This window comes from Salmo salar, chromosome ssa23 (assembly GCF_905237065.1).
Source record: "Salmo salar chromosome ssa23, Ssal_v3.1, whole genome shotgun sequence".
Lineage (NCBI taxonomy): Eukaryota > Metazoa > Chordata > Actinopteri > Salmoniformes > Salmonidae > Salmo > Salmo salar.
The window spans coordinates 20,476,589-20,496,074 of record NC_059464.1 but is presented as its reverse complement, the minus strand read 5'-3'; the positions used below and the strand labels follow the sequence as shown (position 1 = coordinate 20,496,074).

At 44.7% G+C, this 19,486-nt stretch overlaps 1 protein-coding gene across 3 annotated transcripts; it reads right to left on the bottom strand.

The window, feature by feature from the left end:
- Positions 1-1,525: 1,525 nt before the first annotated feature.
- On the bottom strand, positions 1,526-19,283 carry kdr (kinase insert domain receptor (a type III receptor tyrosine kinase)). 3 transcript variants are annotated; one of them, XM_014168997.2, is made up of 29 exons: positions 18,888-19,283; positions 17,515-17,611; positions 17,073-17,287; positions 16,726-16,847; positions 15,464-15,632; positions 15,138-15,274; positions 14,570-14,753; positions 14,231-14,351; positions 13,950-14,119; positions 13,549-13,705; positions 12,281-12,401; positions 12,080-12,188; positions 11,616-11,960; positions 9,856-10,002; positions 9,612-9,743; positions 6,595-6,701; positions 5,978-6,113; positions 5,760-5,864; positions 5,534-5,647; positions 5,035-5,123; positions 4,623-4,785; positions 3,975-4,195; positions 3,782-3,893; positions 3,579-3,678; positions 3,280-3,385; positions 2,984-3,132; positions 2,723-2,807; positions 2,554-2,639; positions 1,526-2,425 (listed from the first exon to the last, which is right to left on the bottom strand). In XM_014168997.2, exons 1-29 carry the CDS (start codon positions 18,955-18,957, stop codon positions 2,209-2,211), a joined length of 4,086 nt encoding a protein of 1,361 aa, XP_014024472.1. In that variant the 5' UTR covers positions 18,958-19,283; the 3' UTR covers positions 1,526-2,208. The 3 variants fall into 3 exon arrangements, with proteins under 3 accessions (XP_014024472.1, XP_014024473.1, XP_014024474.1); XM_014168998.2 differs by having other exon boundaries at positions 3,975-4,192; XM_014168999.2 differs by having other exon boundaries at positions 15,464-15,629.
- Between the last annotated feature and the right edge of the window lie 203 nt (positions 19,284-19,486).

Sequence of the window (19,486 nt, the reverse complement as noted above, 5' to 3'; positions counted from 1 at the left end):
CCAGTCCGGAGCCTCCTGAGACGTCCCCCAGTCCGGGAGCCTCCTGAGACGTCCCCCAGTCCGGAGCCTCCTGAGACGTCCCCCAGTCCGGAGCCTCCTGAGACGTCCCCCAGTCCGGAGCCTCCTGAGACGTCCCCCAGTCCGGAGCCTCCTGAGACGTCCCCCAGTCCGGAGCCTCCTGAGACGTCCCCCAGTCCGGAGCCTCCTGAGACGTCCCCCAGTCCGGAGCCTCCTGAGACGTCCCCCAGTCCGGAGCCTCCTGAGACGTCCCCCAGTCCGGAGCCTCCTGAGACGTCCCCCAGTCCGGAGCCTCCTGAGACGTCCCCCAGTCCGGAGCCTCCAGCGACGTTCCGCAGTCCAGAACCTCCGGTGATGATCCACGGTCCGGGTCCTTCGGCAACGATCCAGGGTTCGGTGACACAAAAGCAGAGGGATCAGCGGGCAGAACGGGGGTTACGCCCTGAACCGGAGCCGCCTCCTCTGCTGGAGGATCCGCGGGATGAGAAGGTTCTTCGTCCTGCACCAGAGCCGCCACCGACATTAGTCACCCACCCTAACCCTCCCTTTTTTTTGTTTTTTTTGTTGTTTTAGGTGGCGTTCGGAGTCCGCACCTTTGGGGGGGATACTGTCACGTCCTGACCATAGAAAGCTGTTATTTTCTATGGTAGACTAGGTCAGGGCGTGAGAGGTTTCTTTTTCTAGTTTAGATTTTCTATGTTGTTATGTTCTAGTTTTTGTATTTCTATGTTGGGCTTTTTTGGGATGATCTCCAATTAGAGGCAGCTGGTCATCAGTCTCTAATTGGAGATCATACTTAAGTAGTTGTTTTTCCCACCTGGGTTTGTGGGAGATTGTTTTTGAGTAAGTGTATGTTGTAACTCTTCGTCACGGTTTGTTGTTTTGTTCATTTAGTTTATTTGTATGTATTACATAGTTTCACAGTTTAATAAAGAAAATGTGGAACGATACACACGTGGTCTGCTCCTTCATCCTACGACAACCGTGACACTCCAACCCTGTTTATGTATGACTCATAAATACTTTCCTAACCCTAAATAATCTACAAAATCAGAGTATTTTTTTTATCTATCAATTGGTGCAACAACAAATAAAGGATACAAATATATGTGTATTATTTAAGATGGTTTGCTTTCATAATTCCTATTCTGAACTTCTCTCGATATACAGTATATTCTAGTCAGTGAGTCTGAGAAAATTCTCATTTTCGTATGTTTTCGTAAATCGTATGTAAAGATATGGCTTTAGATAAATGTACTGAAAACCCTGTTGAATGAAAACTCCATGAGAAAATCTGTTGGCCAGCAAGTGGGAGGGTTTTCAGCGGTTTAATTAAATGTTTTCAATGCACATCAGGGAGTCACACCTGCAAAGCCTGTTATGCATAAGGTAAGTGTAAATACCAATTACTGAGAAGGGCTTAAATCAAAACACCGACTATGGGTGGGAAAGTATTGTCTCCTCAAGTTCAATTTGACAAAGAAAGGAAAATACACACACACAGGTCTACAAGTATATATTTATTTTATAAAACTAGTTACATTTATTACAGGTTTAGTACAGTAGATATCAGTTTCGATCAAATAAGGCAAGTTATTATAATAAACTGTACAATTGAGAGGCAAGAACAATCTAGAAAAAGCAAAACATCTGATAGAAACTTGTCCGTACAAAAGATTTTAAGGTGTTGCATTTGATAAAACCACTTGTGTGAGATGTAGACTGGCTTTTTCCAATAAAACACAATTGACAGAAAAAGAAAGAAAAAACTATGAAAACATTTGCTAATTCAATTGTCAAATTCCAGTTGCCATTTCCTGCAATAGAGGAAGTGGGCGGATTGCTTCTCAGGAACTGGGTGTGTCCCTGTGGCTCCCCTGACCTTCCATCGACTGTGTAAACATGATTGCATTCCAAGGGTTTGCTAAAAACAGTGGTCTTTACAATGATGAATGATCTCATACAACCTTCATCAATCCCATTGAATATATTACATTTATCTCATAACAAAATACTTTGACTGAATAAACAATGCAATGGATAAGCCACTACTACGTATGTGATGTCATTGTTCCTGATGGTCACCTGAGGGTACTACTGTGTGCTGCAAAAACAGGCTCAAGGAGAGGGGTATATTTTGTGGGCAGTTAGGGGAACAGTGCTAGTGATGATGGTGGTGACCATTAGGGGCTAAACAGGGGGTGCACTGTAGCGCACCTCAACACTGAACTTGTCTGCTGTTTTGGGCGGCAGTGGCTTCTTTACAATGCTTCTCTTCATGATCATCTCCTCATTAGCATAAATGGGTGCGTCAGTGTCGTCTGAGTGGTAGCCTGACTGGTACCCACTCGTCTGATTGGACGACTCGGAGGCCAGAGACTCCTTACTCTTACATCGCTGGATGTGACTATAGGAGGACAGGAACCATTTATAATCCAATAAACAAATACAGTAACAATCACACAAATGCTGTGAGAGTCCAGAGTGTAATACATAACCATTGGGTTGGGGGTTATGGGCCTCCTGTTTTCTCACCTGAAGTTGGACGTGCGGTGACGCTGATGGTCCAGACTCTTCATCTCCTCTGGTGATAGGCCCATACCGCTGTCCGTCTGACCCTCCTGTAGGGAACACCCACATGCACTCAGATTATTGGCTGTTGATATGTAACAGTGACACTGTTTGTAACCATGGAGACACTCACCATGATGCTGCTATGGCCCACAGGGACGTCATCAAAAGTCTTCACACTGAGTGGTCGACTGCACCTGTCACTCTGCTGGGAGAGCCTATAAGGAGCAGTGGGGTTGGGGGGGTAATCAACAGCTAGGCATCACAAGTTACACTAACAACTAGCAAGTGTCCATACAAACTACACAAAGGTAGTCCACTATATTGGGGTTTAAATTGTGACGGATCAATGTGATGCTTGGTGTTAATTTGAGTCAGTGTGCATGTTGCTGACCCAAGCGAGATGGCGGGTGTGTTGTCGCAGTGTATCTGGGGGACATGGGTTTCCTCTCTGATGATCCTGGTGAAGGGGTTCCTGGGTTCAGGGCTGAGTGAGCCCCCCTCCACCTCCACTGCTGTCAGAGGGATGTAGTCCTTCCCATCCTGAAGGTAAACACACATCGATTACACTCTCAGACCTTACACTCTCACCTCATACACACACAATAAGATGAACTAACTCACACACCGTGCACCAATACCCTCATAAATAAACTAGCGCTCGTAACACATGTATGTACACCAACAGACCTGATGAGCGCTGGCCTGTAGCAGGTTCCCCAGATGTTCTACGAGCTCGGTGAAATTTGGTCTGTCGGTAGGTTTGTCCAGCCAGCAGTCCAACATGGTTTGATATCTAGCAGAACAATCATTACCTGGTCATTTGTTAATTCATCACTGCAACACACTGCAATGGAGTCACATTGTTGTCTATGGCTTCACGTGGCAGATTCTATTGGCAGATAATTGTATTTCACAGTCATAATGGAATTGAGCAGGCTTCAGTATGTAATGTCGTGTGATATGCTGTATTTCAGTAGTCCACTCACATCTCAGTGGTGGCGTAGTCTGGTGCTCTCATCCTAGTCCCTTCCTTCAGCCTCCTGCAGAAGGCCTCATCAATGCCAACACCAGGGTATGGAGATGCCCCTGTGGTGGAGAGAACAACCGTTATAATACAGTTACAGTGTGGTTATGGTCTGGCCACTAAGTGGTCAAGTTGTGTTTGAAGAGGTACTGTCACTTGGCTCACCCAGAGAGAAGATCTCCCAGAGCAGAATGCCAAAGGACCACACGTCGCTCTGTGTGGTATAGACCCGGTCAAAGATGGTCTCAGGAGCCATCCATTTCAGAGGGAGCCGCGCCTGTAGAGAGAGTCACAGTTTATGAGACGTTGTAATAACCACGGATAGTGACTGAGGTACGGCGTGTTCTTAGTAGCTTACGTCTCCCTTGCGGACGTAGTCGGGGTCTTTGTAGACGTCTCTGGCCAGACCAAAGTCACAGATCTTCACAATGTTGTTTTCTGAGAGCAAGATGTTCCTAGCTGCTAGGTCCCGATGGATGCACTTGCGAGAGGATAGGAACTCCATGCCCTTGGCCACCTGGAAGCTGTAGCTGATCAGGTCCTCCATGGTCAGGTGCTCCTCCCACTCACAACTCTCTGCTTGGGTTCAAATTGGGCATTTAGTAATAGCAGAGAGGTTATATTATCACATTATCACGTCATACATTATACATTGTGATCAGTGAAGTGGTGCATACAAATGAAGGATCTTAATTTGATCAATCTTTTGTTGTTTAGAATTTTCCTGCAAATAGTGTATTTGAGTTTTAAAAAGGCTTCTAAAGTTTGTAATTCCCACTTTGAAATGAATTTCAGACTTGATTTGCCCTAACAAAAAACGTATCAAAACCTACAAAAATGTATATTAAATATAACCCACATAATAATTAAAATGTCCCGTTGCTGCATGATTATTTTCCCGCTGTAGCACACTGGCTCAAATTAAGATCCTACATCTATATAAATCCTATTGGTGATATGTACAGTATTTGCATGAGGTGAGTATAGCGAAATAGAGCTGCAGTACCATCCTCCTCCTCTACGTGGCTAACAGAGCTCTCCTCTCCCAGTCTGGAGCAGACTGCTGTCCCAGTGCAAATGTCCAAGTGGGTGCTGGTCCCCAAACCCAGGTCCCCTTCAGTCACGTCCTCCTCCATCCGCTCCCACTGACCTGACCGAGGCCGCCTCCTCTGTAACCATGGAGAAATGGCATGTCAAAGGATCAAGGACGAAAAGTCCAATAGAAAAACTGGACTGGAAAACTCCTGGCCCAAGCAATACAACATGAAATGGAAGCTGGTAGTTTCCAGCGGCTCAGGCAGGCAGACAACGTGAGAGAATCACGGAGAACACTTGTGTAATGTTCTGGGATCAGTGTAACCACATCAGAGGCTGGCTGAGCTTTACAGACCGCTGTTGCTGGGGCATGGCTCATTTACCTTGAAGGGGCTGTACTCTCCACGCTTGCTCTTTAAATAGCTGGAGAGGTTGCCGTGTTTACAGTACTCCACAATCACCATCAATGGACCTGCGGGGAGAGGGAGAAAAGGTTCAATATCAGAGGAAGATCATCACTTCACTAGAGCACTGTAGAATGGGAGTGTGTAGTAAAGTAAGGGAAAGCGTAAGAGTGAGAAAGAGAGAGAGGGCATGGAAACAGAGGCCCTCTTCCCCGTTCCCAGAACAGGGCTTCCTCTCTGCGGTTTGAGCAGATATACAATTAGGACAGATAGAGCATGCTTGTTATTCTCTGCCTCTCACCACTAATAAAGCAGACACTTCCTGATGAACACAATGTGCAGAACACAAATGGAAGAGTGGGAGAAAGGGGTGCCAAGAAAGGTAGAAGCAGAGATGGTGCGAGAGAAAAAGAGGGGGGAAAGAAAATAGGAAAGGGAATATGTGAAATATGAAATGTGTGAGTGTGTGAAGACTCACTCCCTGGTTTGGTGCAGGCCCCCAGCAGGTTGACCACATTGAGATGGTGGCCGATGTGGATGAGGATCTTCAGCTCTGACATCAGTGCACGGCACTCACTGGAGGTGGCTCCCTCTGTGGTGGGCAGAGATAAAAACTCAGTCAGCTCATTTAGTATGTGTGTGTGTGTGTGGGTGTATGTGTGTGTGTGTGTGCATGCCAGGGGATGAGAAGGAGGTGTACCCACCTTTCAGCATCTTGACTGCCACTGTAGTACAGGTAGTGGCTTTCTCTATGCCAAAGGCTGCGGCCTCTACTACCTGTCCAAAAGCTCCACGGCCCAATTGGTCACCTTCAAAACACACCATATATCATTTCAGACAGTGGATTTAAAACGTTCATCTCGCCTGTGTATAGCGTCTCTTTCTCCCCAAAACTGTGCCCATAAGGATCTGAAAGTCTCACCTAGCTTCAGCCTGTCACGAGGGAACTCCCACTTGTTGGCGTCGTATGTGAGCCTCTCACAGTTCTCGTCCATGGGCATGTCCTCAGAGTCAAGGATGATGGACAGGTACCCTGTCTTCATGTCCCCATTATTTGGCTAGAGAGAGGGAATGGGGGGATGAGAGAGAACGAAAGAGAGAAAAGTATATATTTTTTATATTTATTACATCTTTTCTATAATGACCTACAGATACAGTGTCTTCAGACATTACCCCTGATGGATGGAAAGCCCCCTTTTATGTTTATTTATGGAAGTTTGTCTATGAGAGTTTGTCATGTGGAAGTTTGTCCATGAGAGTTTGTCATGTGTTAGTCCCCTCTCTGCTGGTTCATCAGTTAGATGCCATGCCAGGCCCGGCCAGTAACGGAGGGACTGGCAGCAGAATGTGGCTCTGTTGTTCCCCAACACAAAGGAGTGTAGACACTGACCGCTAGACCAGTCACTTCTCATCTGTCAGACCCATCCGTCTGTGTGTGTGGCTGTGTGTGTATGGCTGTGAGTGTGTGTGTGTGTGACTCTGTGTGTGGGCCTGTGCAGAGGAGTGTGGAAAGGGGATGAGTAGAGCAGTCTGTCTTACTCTTTTCCTGCTGCGGATGACGAAGACGATGAGTAGCCAGAAGAACATGGCGATGACCACAGAGCCAATAGGAACAATCAGCTCTACATTAGTCTTCTCCTCTGCTCCTACAACCAAAACAATAACCAGAGTGAGTATGAAGTAGTATGAACTACAGTAAACTGTACAAGGGTATTTACCTCTTCATTACTCAATCGTTATACAGTGCTGCTTGAAAGTATGTGAACTCCTTGTTGAAATTACAGATTGTTTTAGTTTTTACCATGAAATCTTAATTGGATCAGAACCAGTCGTTTTGATCTGACATAGCAGGTTTATATTTACCAATACCGTATGTTGGTGTAGAGAAAATCATGCGTGTAGTAGAAAAATGAAATGAAAAAGGAATTAGTGCAGGTGAAAAAATAAGTGAAAGCCAAGTTGCATTGGTTAAATCAAGTAGGTAAGTAGAATCAGGTGGGTAAATAATTGGGTACCAAATGAACCAATCAAAGGAGAGATCGTTAGGAAAGAGTTTGGGCGGGACTCTGATAAATAGAGATAAGAAGCCTGGTCAGTTTGTTGTTACCCATCCAGGTGAATGCAAAGCACACCATGCCGAGAGGAAAGGAGAGGTCAGAGGACATCAGGACTAGCGTAGTGAGAGCTCATCAGTCTGGGGAAGGCTATAAAATCATCTCAAGATGATTTGAGCTCCATCAGTCCACTGTGAGGCAAATCATTTACAAATGGAGAGCATTTAACATGACAGCAACTCAGCCTAGAAGTAGACGCCCTTCCAAAATATCCCCAAGAGCCACAAGAAATCAGGTAAAAGCCAACCCTAACATAACATCTAGAGATTTGTAGACCTTCCTTGCTGCATCTCAGGTGACTGTGCATGCTTCAACAATAAGAAGAACACTGAATCGAAATGCCATTCATGGGAGGGTTGCTAAGGGAGAAGCCGCAGCTGTCAAAAAAGAACCAAACTGCCCGTCTTAACTTTGCCAGAGACCACCTGGACAAACCTGAAGGTTTCTGGAAGTCCATTCTCTGGACCGATGAGTCCAAAATGTACCTTTTTGGTCACAATCAACACTGCTATGTTTGGCAAAAACCCAACACTGCCTAACACCAAAATAACATTATCAGAACAGTCAAGCATGGTGGTGGGAATGTCAAGATCTGGGGCTGCTTTTCGTCCTCTGGACCTGGAACCATGAATTCTGAGGTGTACCAGGAGATTCTTAAACAGAACGTCAGGCCATCAGACAAGGAACTAAAGCTGGGCTTAAAATGGGTCTTCCAACAAGACAATGACCCAAAGCATTCAAGCAAATCTACCAAAGAATGGCTCAGGAGAAAGAAGATTTGTGTTTTGAATTGGCCATGTCAAAGTCCTGACCTAAATCCAATCGAGATGCTGTGGCAGGACCTGAAGCGGGAAGTTCATGCCAGACACCCCTCAAACCTCACTCAATTGGCTGAGTTCTGTAAGGAGGAGTGGGGGAAGAAATCTGTCAAAACAGACGTCAGAGACTGATTACTGGCTATAGGAGACGTTTACTCCCAAGTTATCGCTGCTGATGGAGGTGACACAAGCTATTGACTGAAGGGGTTCACATATCAAATCTGAGTTTCTGTTAAATAAACCACTTCTGTTAAATAAACAAAAAAATGATTTGAAATAGATTTTCTCTGTCAGTTTGGAATTTGCCAATTACAATGTGCTTTGGCTATAAATCAGTACCAAGCTAGGAGGAACACGGTTTCAGGAAACCTGTGTGTGTGTGTGTGTGTGTGTGTGTGTGTGTGTGTGTGTGTGTGTGTGTGTGTGTGTGTGTGTGTGTGTGTGTGTGTATTGGAGGAAGGGCACTGTTGGAATTCAGGCTGTGAGCAGACCTGATATTCTATCTAGTCATAACAAATGTTCTGGGGTCAGCATCACTCTGGCCAAAGTCAACCTGGGAAAAAACTGTCATCACACCATAAGCCTGTGACTACAAGCTGTAGAACCCTAATGATCTACCCTCATCGTTAATGTTTCCACCCTACTCCTTCTCTCTCTTTCCATCTATATCCCCTTTTCTCTCTTTTGCCTAATATCCCTCTCTTGTCCTCCGCCCACATATAAGAGGAACTTCTCGTTAGTGAGCTGAGGCAGCCTCTGTCCTCTGTCCTGCCTCGTTAGTGAGGCTCACTGGCGCCTGAGAGACCCTGAGCTCTGACTGGGTGACGGGCCGGTGGCCAGAGGCCTGTGATGGGGGCTGGGTCACGTAGGCCCTACAGATGCAGGATCTTAATTTGAGACAGTTTTCTACAGAAGGAAAATAATTCTGGAGCAACATTTAATGTGAATTATTATGTGGATTAGAATTAATGGACATTTTTTTGTAAGGGTTGATACATTTTTTTGTTAGGGCAAATCGAGTCTGACATTTTAAAGTAGAAAATTAAACACAGCAAGTTTGCATTTTCTGTTGTGCCAGGAAATTCTTAGCAACAAAAGAGTGATCAAATTAAGATCCTACATCTGTAACTGGTTTGTTACACTCTCTGTACGTCTGTTTGTTTGTTTGTTGCTGTGTCTCAGCGTTCTAGGCCGGCCTCTCCCTTTGTCCTTGCTGGGCTTCTTATTGTTTGGTATTCTGAAACTCCCAGGAGGATGTGCTCTAACAGGGCCCGCTTCCTGCTCCGTGAGGGAACAGTTATTTATACACTCCATCTTTGATATAGCAGAATGTCTTAAGTGGGAGGTGAATCAGGCGAACCTTGAGGCAAGCTATAATAAAATCTAGAAATGAATGAATGGTCTATATGGGAGTTTATGGGTAAGATATCATGAGTAAAACTGAATAAATTCATTGTGGTGTGAATCCCTCTTTGGTTATGCCTGTACCTTCTTTTGTTTATGGATACACCACCAGAGAACAGGAAATACAGGCATTATGTCATACTGCATTATATCTGTAGCGTGATTAGTGCTGGCTGTTTCCTATGCTGTGGTCCAGTTTCCCGTAGTGGGAGAGACTGACCTTCAGTGATAAGGTTGCTCTGAGATGTGTCACAGCCCCGGCTATTACAGGCAGTACAGGTATACAGACCACCGTCCTCCTTCTTCACACGCTGGATTGTCAGGGTCTGGTTCAATCGGCTCAGAATCACACCTGTGGCAAAAAAAGGTCCATGGCATTAATACCAGTATTGTACTGTATGTAACACAAAGTAGACATGGTAGCAGCAGAAGTGGTATTAGTAACCATTGGGTCATGCCATTACCAGAGCCGTCCACCACTGTTTGGTTGTGTTTGGTCCACATCACGGTCGGGGTGGGTGTACCGGTCACCTCACATATTAGCATGGTCGTCGCACTGACGTTCACTCTCTGGTCTGTCAAATTGTTCAGGATCCTCGCGGCCTCAAGTGCTAAAAAAAACCCAAGACAGGACTCTAAATATTTTGCCAAACACTAGACTAGATCTAGAAACCTGCGGTACCCATGAGAGGACCTTGGTTAACCTGTTAGGGCTAGGGGGCAGTATTGACACAGCCGGATAAAAAACGTACCCGATTTAATCTGGTTACTACTCCTGCCCAGTAACTAGAATATGCATATAATTATTGGCTTTGGATAGAAAACACCCTAAAGTTTCTAAAACTGTTTGAATGGTGCCTGTGAGTATAACAGAACTCATATGGCAGGCCAAAACCTGAGAAGATTCCATGCAGGAAGTGGCCTGTCTGACATGTGTTTCATCTAGGCTGTTTTTATTGAAGATTTAGGATCTTTGCTCTAACGTGACACTTCCTACGGCTCCCATAGGCTCTCAGAGCCCGGGAAAAAGCTGAAGGATATCGAGGCAGGCTCTGGCTGAAACACTTTATCGCGTTTGGCAAGTGGCCGCTCAGAGTACTGTGGGCTTAGGCGCGTGCCCGAGTCGACCGAATGCTTTATTTTTTTTCGTCTGTTTACCTAAATGCAGATTCCCGGTCGGAATATTATCGCTTTTTTACGAGAAAAATGGCATAAAAATGGATTTTAAACAGCGGGTGACATGCTTCGAAGTACGGTAATGGAATATTTAGAATTTTTTTGTCACGAATTGCGCCATGCTCGTAACCCTTATTTACCCTTTCGGATAGTGTCTTGAACGCACGAACAAAACGCCGCTGTTTGGATATAACAATGGATTATTTTGGACCAAACCAACATTTGTTATTGAAGTAGAAGTCCTGGGAGTGCATTCTGACGAAGACAGCAAAGGTAATAACATTTTTCTTATAGTAAATCTGACTTTGATGAGTGCTAAACTTGCTGGGTGTCTAAATAGCTAGCCCTGTGATGCCGGGTTATCTACTGAGAATATTGCAAAATGTGCTTTCACCGAAAAGCTATTTTAAAATCGGACATATCGAGTGCATAGAGGAGTTCTGTATCTATAATTCTTAAAATAATTGTTATGCTTTTGTGAACGTTTATCTTGAGTAATTTAGTAAATTCACCGGCAGTGTTCGGTGGGAATGCTAGTCACATGCTAGTCACATGCTAATGTAAAAAGCTGGTTTTTGATATAAATATGAACTTGATTGAACAAAACATGCATGTATTGTATAACATAATGTCCTAGGGTTGTCATCTGATGAAGATCATCAAAGGTTAGTGCTACATTTAGCTGTGGTTTGGGTTTATGTGACATTATATGCTAGCTTGAAAAATGGGTGTCTGATTATTTCTGGCTGGGTACTCTGCTGACATAATCTAATGTTTTGCTTTCGTTGTAAAGCCTTTTTGAAATCGGACAGTGTGGTTAGATTAACGAGAGTCTTATCTTTAAAATGGTGTAAAATAGTCATATGTTTGAAAAATTGAAGGTTTTGCATTTCTAAGGTTTTTGAATAACGCGCCACGGGATTGCACTGGCTGTTACGTAGGTGGGACGATTTGGTGCCACCTAGCCCAGAGAGGTTAAAGACCTGTGAGAGTGGCCCAAGTGATTGTAGAGATGGCTGATAAATATGGTCCAGGTACAGATTTGTACCTCTGAGGGTGAGGTGTCGGAGGAGACAGGTCCTCTCCCCAGTCTTGATGTTCTCCACCTGGCAGGCGTACACCCCCTGGTCCCCCCGAGACACGTTGGTCAGGGGCAGCTCCAGGGTAACGTTGGTGCCCTGCAGCCCAGAGAGGACAGCCTGGGACAAGGGCTGCTGGGACAGGGACAGGCCTCGACAGGACTGCACGGCAGGGACCTGCTCTGGGTCAAACTCATTCTCCACACGGAACCAGGCCAGATTTCCATAGATCAGCCTGTCTGCCTTACACCTCAGAACCACCTGGTCCTGCTCAATGGGCTCACGGGATGGAGACACACTCAGCTCCAGACCACCTGTAGAGTAGACAATCACACGCACACACACACACACACTTAATCATGAGGTGTTCTCATGGACGACGCACCAATGAGCCCAACCTTAAAGAACAGAAGAAGCATAAAAAGAAGCGTACGTGTCACATGGAAGACGATAATGCGCGAATCTTGTCCCGCTCTGTTAGAAGTCAGGCATTTGTAGAGGGCGTGGACCTTGGCTTTCTGGATCTTCAGAGAACTCACAGTCTGCAGACAAAAATGATCTTGACTATTATTTTACTAATTCATTGATATAATAAATGACTGAGATCACTTAGAGAGGAAGGAATGATCTTTACCTTGTGTAAGTTATCTGTGTCACTGCTAATTTGGGCGATAGGATTCTGCCCTGTGGATTTGCTGATGTCCCTCCATTTGGTACAGTCCTCCAGCTTGACCCCAGAGCTCACCACTCCTGACCTGCAGGGCAAAACCAAAATCACTCCATTGACACACTGCTATTGTTCAACACAAAAAAAAATCCATATAAGCACAGCACCGTAGATACACAAAAACAAATAAACATACACACGGACACAGAAATATAAATAGAAGACTATAGCCTTTATAATTACAGCATGTTCCTGATCTATTGGTCCCTGTTCTCAGCTGGGAGATGGTGATTTCAGGAGAGGTTACGTCATTTGTTTACAGACTGGAGTGGGTGGGATTGTCAACAAAGACACACCACTACAGTAGAGACCAGAACTCAAACAGAGACGCATAGAAATAGACGGATCGAGAGAGAGAGAGAGAGAGAGAGAGAGAGAGAGAGAGAGAGAGAGAGAGAGAGAGAGAGAGAGAGAGAGAGAGAGAGAGAGAGAGAGAGAACACAAAAATGATCTGTGAAATGGGGAGCCAGAGATGAATGGAGTGATGGTGGTAGTGAAGGATGGAGGGAAGACGAGGAGGTAGAGACAGGGTTGCACAGGAAGAAGCCTTTAGACAGAGTAGTGCACTGGGAACAACAGGAAACCCTGACCAGGTCCGAGGAAGTGCTTGGATGTGCAGGCTGAAGATAAGACCTTACTGTTGGTCTGTACAGTAGACTGGACCATACACTCCAACCACTCTATCAACAATCCTCACATTACTGCATACCTGAGGGGCCCATTCACTAATCACAGCCCATTATGAAGCCCCAGCTCTACCCAATCACAATTTTCCTAAGAGACTCAATCATCAAAGTTCTCTGGAATACAAGGCTATCCATAATCCATAGAGAATACTGGGATCATATAAAAATCCATACAAAACCATACAAAGATAAGATCGGACTGTTTTCTCCGTCTAAAGCTCCCTGGTGTTTTTAAATTATGCACGCAACTTATTGTGAGAAGTATGAATCACATCCTACAATCTGATGCAGGGCACAGGGCACACTCATTGTCTCTGTTAATGCTTTCATCAACATCTAGAATGCTGATGTTCCTCCACAGAATCAACAACTGGTAACAATGAATGTCTGAGGAGCAGCAGGGTGAGGTTACACACACATGCACACGCATCATGCAGACACGCACGCACGCACACACACACACACACGCATAGTGAACGTGAGACTTACTGAAAGAGGAGTGGGCAGTCCTCTCTGGACATCCACTGCCATTGGATGCGTGTGGGTGTGGGGATTCCACGGGCAGTGCACCTGAGGGTGGGGCTGCTGCCGTACATGTGAACATCAGTGTCCACGGCAACCTCCTTCTCAATGATATGGGGAGGGACTGAGGAGACATGAACCATGACTTGACAGGTGCAAACTCCATATGGCCTAGGCTAAGTGCAGTGTGAACGTGGCAATGGTCACGTCACAGTTTAAGTCTAAGACAGAGGTACAGCATAAAGGAGAAAGAGAGAGGGGGTAACTATAAGACAAATTGGAGGGAGGCGCTAGAGGGGAGAGGAGGAGAAGACTGGTGAGAGTAATGAGAGAGGAATGGGAGAGAGGAGAGGGGAGGAGGTCCATACCATTGACCAAGAGCTGGACGGAGCGTCTCTGCTCTTCTTTTGTTATCTTATTGATCAAGACCACGGTGTAATTCCCAGCATCCTTTTCAGCTAGGCCAAGGATCATGAGAGAGTCCCTGGCAGGTTTAAATCTATAGTCATCCTTAGTGATAGGCTGGCCATTCTTATACCTGTAGAAATAAGGACAGGTTAAATTTACACAAATATCTAGTATACATAGAATACAATATAAACTACTGCAAGCATATACACTACATCATTACTGTACATAATCAACATACCATCTGACTGTAGGTTCTGGGTAGGCGTCGAACTTGACTGGGATCTTAATGTTCTGGGCACTAGCGTTCACCCCCAGAACCTTAACCCACTTGTGGTCATCAAAATCAATAAAAGGCTTTTCTAATGACAACAAAAACAACATAAACATTGTCAGCTACCATCGTCATCAAAACAATTCAATGTCACAAAGTAACATAACGGATTATTGTGCAATAAATCCAGACCAGGGGTCATTATTAATATAAGACAATAAGAGGATATCTGCAAAAGAAGTGTAAAAACCTCCAGACTATGTACCTTGGACAACAGATGTGGCTTAAACCACTAAGTGTACCTACCAAAAACCACAAGAGATGCAGATGCAGTTTTGACCATTTTTCCACTGGAGGCTGTGCAGGTATACTTTCCTGTGTAGTTGCCGGTCACGTTCTCCACTATGAGTGTGTTGGACAGTTCCAGAGAGCTCCACAGCTTCTTCTTGTGTGATGTGATGTAGGTCCGACCAGAGCCATTCACCGGGGCCTGCAAGTGGGGCAGAAAGAAGAGTGAGGGGATAAAAAGCACTGTAAATCAACCTAAAGACTGGTAGAAGTGAGAAGACAACACCATGAATTATATAAGGGCAGCATTGAACTGAAGTTGTGTTTAAAAACATTCCTGAAAGCAGGAAGTAAGGAGGAAACCTTGGGAGTAAGAGGAAGGGATATATCATATGGTATCCCTCTCTTGAATGGAATATGTCTATGGTGAGTCAGGTTAGTGTCAATATCATCACCATGTCTATGATTTCCGTGTCTGGTGGAATGTGATGAGTAACATGTCAGTCAATAAAGCCTGAGTTAGTGATTTCATGTGCATTTAGTAATCACAGTCTGTCTATAAGAGTGGGCCATGCAGGGTACTGACCAGGCTGATAGGGTGTGTCCAGGTGAAGTTGATGGCCACGCTGAGCTCTGTGTAGGCAGTGCAGTTTAGCACCAATTTCTCCCCCACAGACAGCCTCTCATGTGCCGGGGTCAGGGTGAGGTCATAGATCTTATATCCTGCGGAAAAGGGAGGGGAGACACAGCGGAGTGGTGAGCAGGCTATTGTTCCCCTGAGACTCACAAACACATGCATTTAAGTTAAATGAACACAAACTTAGATTGACAGTTTCAATGACACCTTGGTAAGTCATACATACAGTGGATTAAATAGGATTCATACACTAAGCTGAAAGCTAACCCACTTACCAACAACTGTAACAATGTAGAGCGATGACTTGTAGGTCTCATTGTTTATGCGTGTCTGACAGAAGACCAATCCAGCGTAGCTGATCAGGTGACTGGGGACTGAGACACCCTTCATGCTATCCCAATAAATGTCCTTCCCGTTTGGATAAAGTTCTTTTGTGGGATACTTCTGACGAAAAAAGGACACAGAATAAAAAAAGAAAAACTAATTACAGATACATCACAACATTGCATCGACTTGACAAAACGGAATAAAGCAGGTTCTTTGCTGGTGGTGGTGACCGACCAACCCTCACATGGAAATGATGAGTGATGTTTTACCATTTGATCAGCACTGGCTAGGTCAGAGGGCATTGTGGCTTTTCCAACACTCATTTTCAGTAAAATGTCCTATGAACCATACAGGCCATATACAAGGTCCCAGAGTTCTAATACTGACTGAAGGTGGGGACAACCCAGACAGGAAATGAAAACTCAGTTTATTGTTCCCTTGAACTGACATGGAAACAACGCAACAGACTCAGAATCTCAACTGACATTATCTGCCGCCCACAAAGCCTGCAGTCTAACAAAAACATACCTGAGAGAGCAAGGTCTTTACCAACTGGCTTTGTTGACAGAAGAGAAGCACAAATGTAGGCCACTTCATGTAGTTAGACTAGAGGAAAGGCAGGTATGAGGTGAAGCAGTCTTAGTTGTCAACTTTAGACAAAATAAGACGCGATAGAATAACTTCTGGAATTTTGACTCCATTCTGAACAGAATATATTGCATGTATCCCATACTGTACATACTGTTCTGTGTTTTAATGTCTTTAAAGACATTCTCCAGAACATTGGAAACTACTAAATCATTTTAAAACCTGCCTCTTTGGGCTGGATATGTCAATGTGTAGTTCATACATGCATAATCTATTAGCAGAATTACTGTCTTGCCTCAATTAGCCACGGAATCCCTAGAGCGACTGTTTTTCTGGTAGCTGTGCTGTGCAATTTTCCCTACATTTTCCCCCACTTGGGTAAGCCCCCTAGCATTTTTGAGTTCTAACCAAGGAGCTTCAGTCGCTGCCATTTGAGTGACAGCTGGCAAGATGCACACACAGCAGAGCGAGAGAGAGCAATGATGTAGGGCACATATCTGCACATACAGTATGTGACACAGCGAGCAATTTTCGGGGGCCACTTTTGGCTGGTGAGGTCTACTTTAGTATGCCTTAAAATGTCCGCCCAAATGGACAATAAAGTCAGTGGATCTGTCCTTACGGTATGTAGCGTGACATTGAGATTTTCCACGGACCCTAGGCATGGGATGACCACCTGGACTCCCTCACTGATGAACACAACGTCATAGTCCTTGTCAGAGGGAACAAATGGCACTTTATAGTCTGAAATAAAACACAAATACATAAAGGAGTCATGAGACATCGTGAGAGTCAACAGCATACACTGTATGTAATCCATACTGTACATACATCAGATCAGGTAGGCTCATTATTAAGGCAGCTCTAAGCAGCTCTTGGGTCAGATAGTCAAGATTACCCATTGGGTCACGCTTGAGGGATTCGGTAAGCCTACTTGTCATTCCAAAGTGAGGTAATGATGATGCACACCTTGGACATAGACATAAACGGCCACAGAGGTTTTTCTATCCTCCACCGCCAGGTCTCTGTAGGAGCACTGATACTTCCCAGTCTCATTGACGGTGGCCGAGGAAATGTGTAATTTGATGCAGAAGAATCCTGACCCACTGCAGTCTACTATGGAGAGACGACTGCCAGCACGGCTGCGATTATAGGATGTGGTCCATTCCAGGTTCTGACGGCCACTGCGGATCCAAAGAACAGAGTGAGAATGATGTAAGGGAAAAGTTTGATGATGGATGGATGGATGGATGGATGGATGGATGGATGGATGGATGACTTATATGGAGATTTATTATGTGAGGTATCAGAGTTATTTATTATCAGTTTTAAGACCATTTGAGCTATGTTTGCGGCCATATTTGCCAGGCTTCTGGAGAAGAGAGGCCCATCAGGTTCCAGTATGTCTCACCTGCAGGTGATCGCCAGTGTGTCTGAGGTGTTGATCCTGAGGACTTTCTCCTGGATGCTCAGTGTTGGCGGGTCAGGCATGAACCGGAGTTCTAATGCTGTAGGAATGGAGAGGTAAACAGTCAGTCAATCACCCTGATGATTGACTAATCTCAACAGTTCAGTCAGCATTAGCACACAGTGGAGATCAATATGAGACTGCTCACTCTCATGTCAAACCAACCTTAAATCATGTGTATAGAAACATGTGGACTGGGAGACTCCCGGAGTGTAGAGTGTGAGTGATGTCTGAACATGAAATCAGATGGGTAATGGTTCCTATCCCAACTCTGGTTATGCTCTCCAATATCTAATCTCAGAATCCACACCAGACTCCTCAGACACACTAGTTTATTCTCTGCATCTAGAATGCTGATAGCTAGAACACATCATAACACATTTGTAATTCAATGATAAAATGAAGTTTCATGAATCATTCCAACAGTGGATCGCACAGACGGGAGAAATGTTTTGCATCCATGGCGTGGACTCTATGGACTCTGTCGCTATTTTTCCACTCCTGTAGCAAATGGCGGAGCGGAGCTGTGTCAAAACAGGAAGCCAGGGCAGATGGGCCGGGTCAGGCTGAATAGCCCAGCTCTGTGTCGCCTAAGGTGGGGTTCCTGTTCCAGAGGATACGGCCTCCCAGAGAGGGCCAGGACATATACTATACATGCAGAAATGTGGAATATCTAGCCCCAAATTATCCAACGTTTATGGAACAGTTCAATATTACTGATGTCTTTGATTAGCGTACTGATCCAAAGAATATGAAAATGAAGTGTAGCACCAGAGTATTGAGGGGAGGAACATCTGTTGGCTCAATGGTCATTTGCTATACTGCCACAAATGAAGTGTCAAAATGGATTGTTAAAAGGATTGAGGGCCAAGGGCCAGGTATAATGAGGGCCACAACAGAATGTGGGGCCAAACGAATTGTAACTGACCTATGCACATAAGAATAATCAAAGCCACTGTTAACACATTGTAATTATGTAATGCATCAAGTGTTATACCTGGCAACTGCACTTGTGAATGTTACCAATTATTACACAATTTCTACTAATTCATGGTCAATAATTCAACTGTGTTCTATTATATTGTCTACTGACCTAGTGAGATAGAACCAATATTTTCGAGTTCAGACTTTTATACCAAACACAAAATCCCTGAAATTATATTAAGTTCTTATAAACATCTAAATACAGTTGTTAGTTTTAGTAAAGTAAAAATAAACCACAATTGAAACACATAAAAGGTAGCCTAAGATCCCAATGTTTTCTGAACATATTAAACTTAATCATTTTGATCAATATGATTTCTGTTTCATCTTACCAATCACCCTGCTGGCTCCCAGAAGAATGCCCACGAAATATAAAGTAATGACGGAGAATGCCTTTGCCATCGTCGACAATAGAGATGGATTGTCCCCGCATGAACACGCAATACGCAAAGTTCACTCCAGAAAGTAATCCAAGGCTATCCTAACCGTTCATCACCTCTTCATGCACACTGACGATATTTGTCTATTCCACTGGACAATGTTAGAAAATGCTGAGCCAAAAACACAATGAACTGAATAAAATAGATAATCCTATTTCACAGCAGTGTAACTAGGCTACAGTCTGACAGTGAGTCGTGCTCAACAGTTTGGCGGAGTTGATGGGTCGCTCTGAGGAAGGATGGAGCGCAGATAGGAACGGGCAGTGGAAACGCGCTGTAGCGGAAAGAGGGAGAAAGAGGAGTGAGACAACGCAAGGGAGGAGTAAGCGTCCCCATCTCCTCAGCCCCCGGTTCGTTATCTCTCAACTTAACTGACCTGTTTCAAAGAAACTTGGATAAGTCCACCCAAATAATTAGGGTCAAAGGCTAGATCTATAGGGAAGGAACTTTGGGTTGTGCAACACAATCTCACTCTCAATTCGTGCAATTAT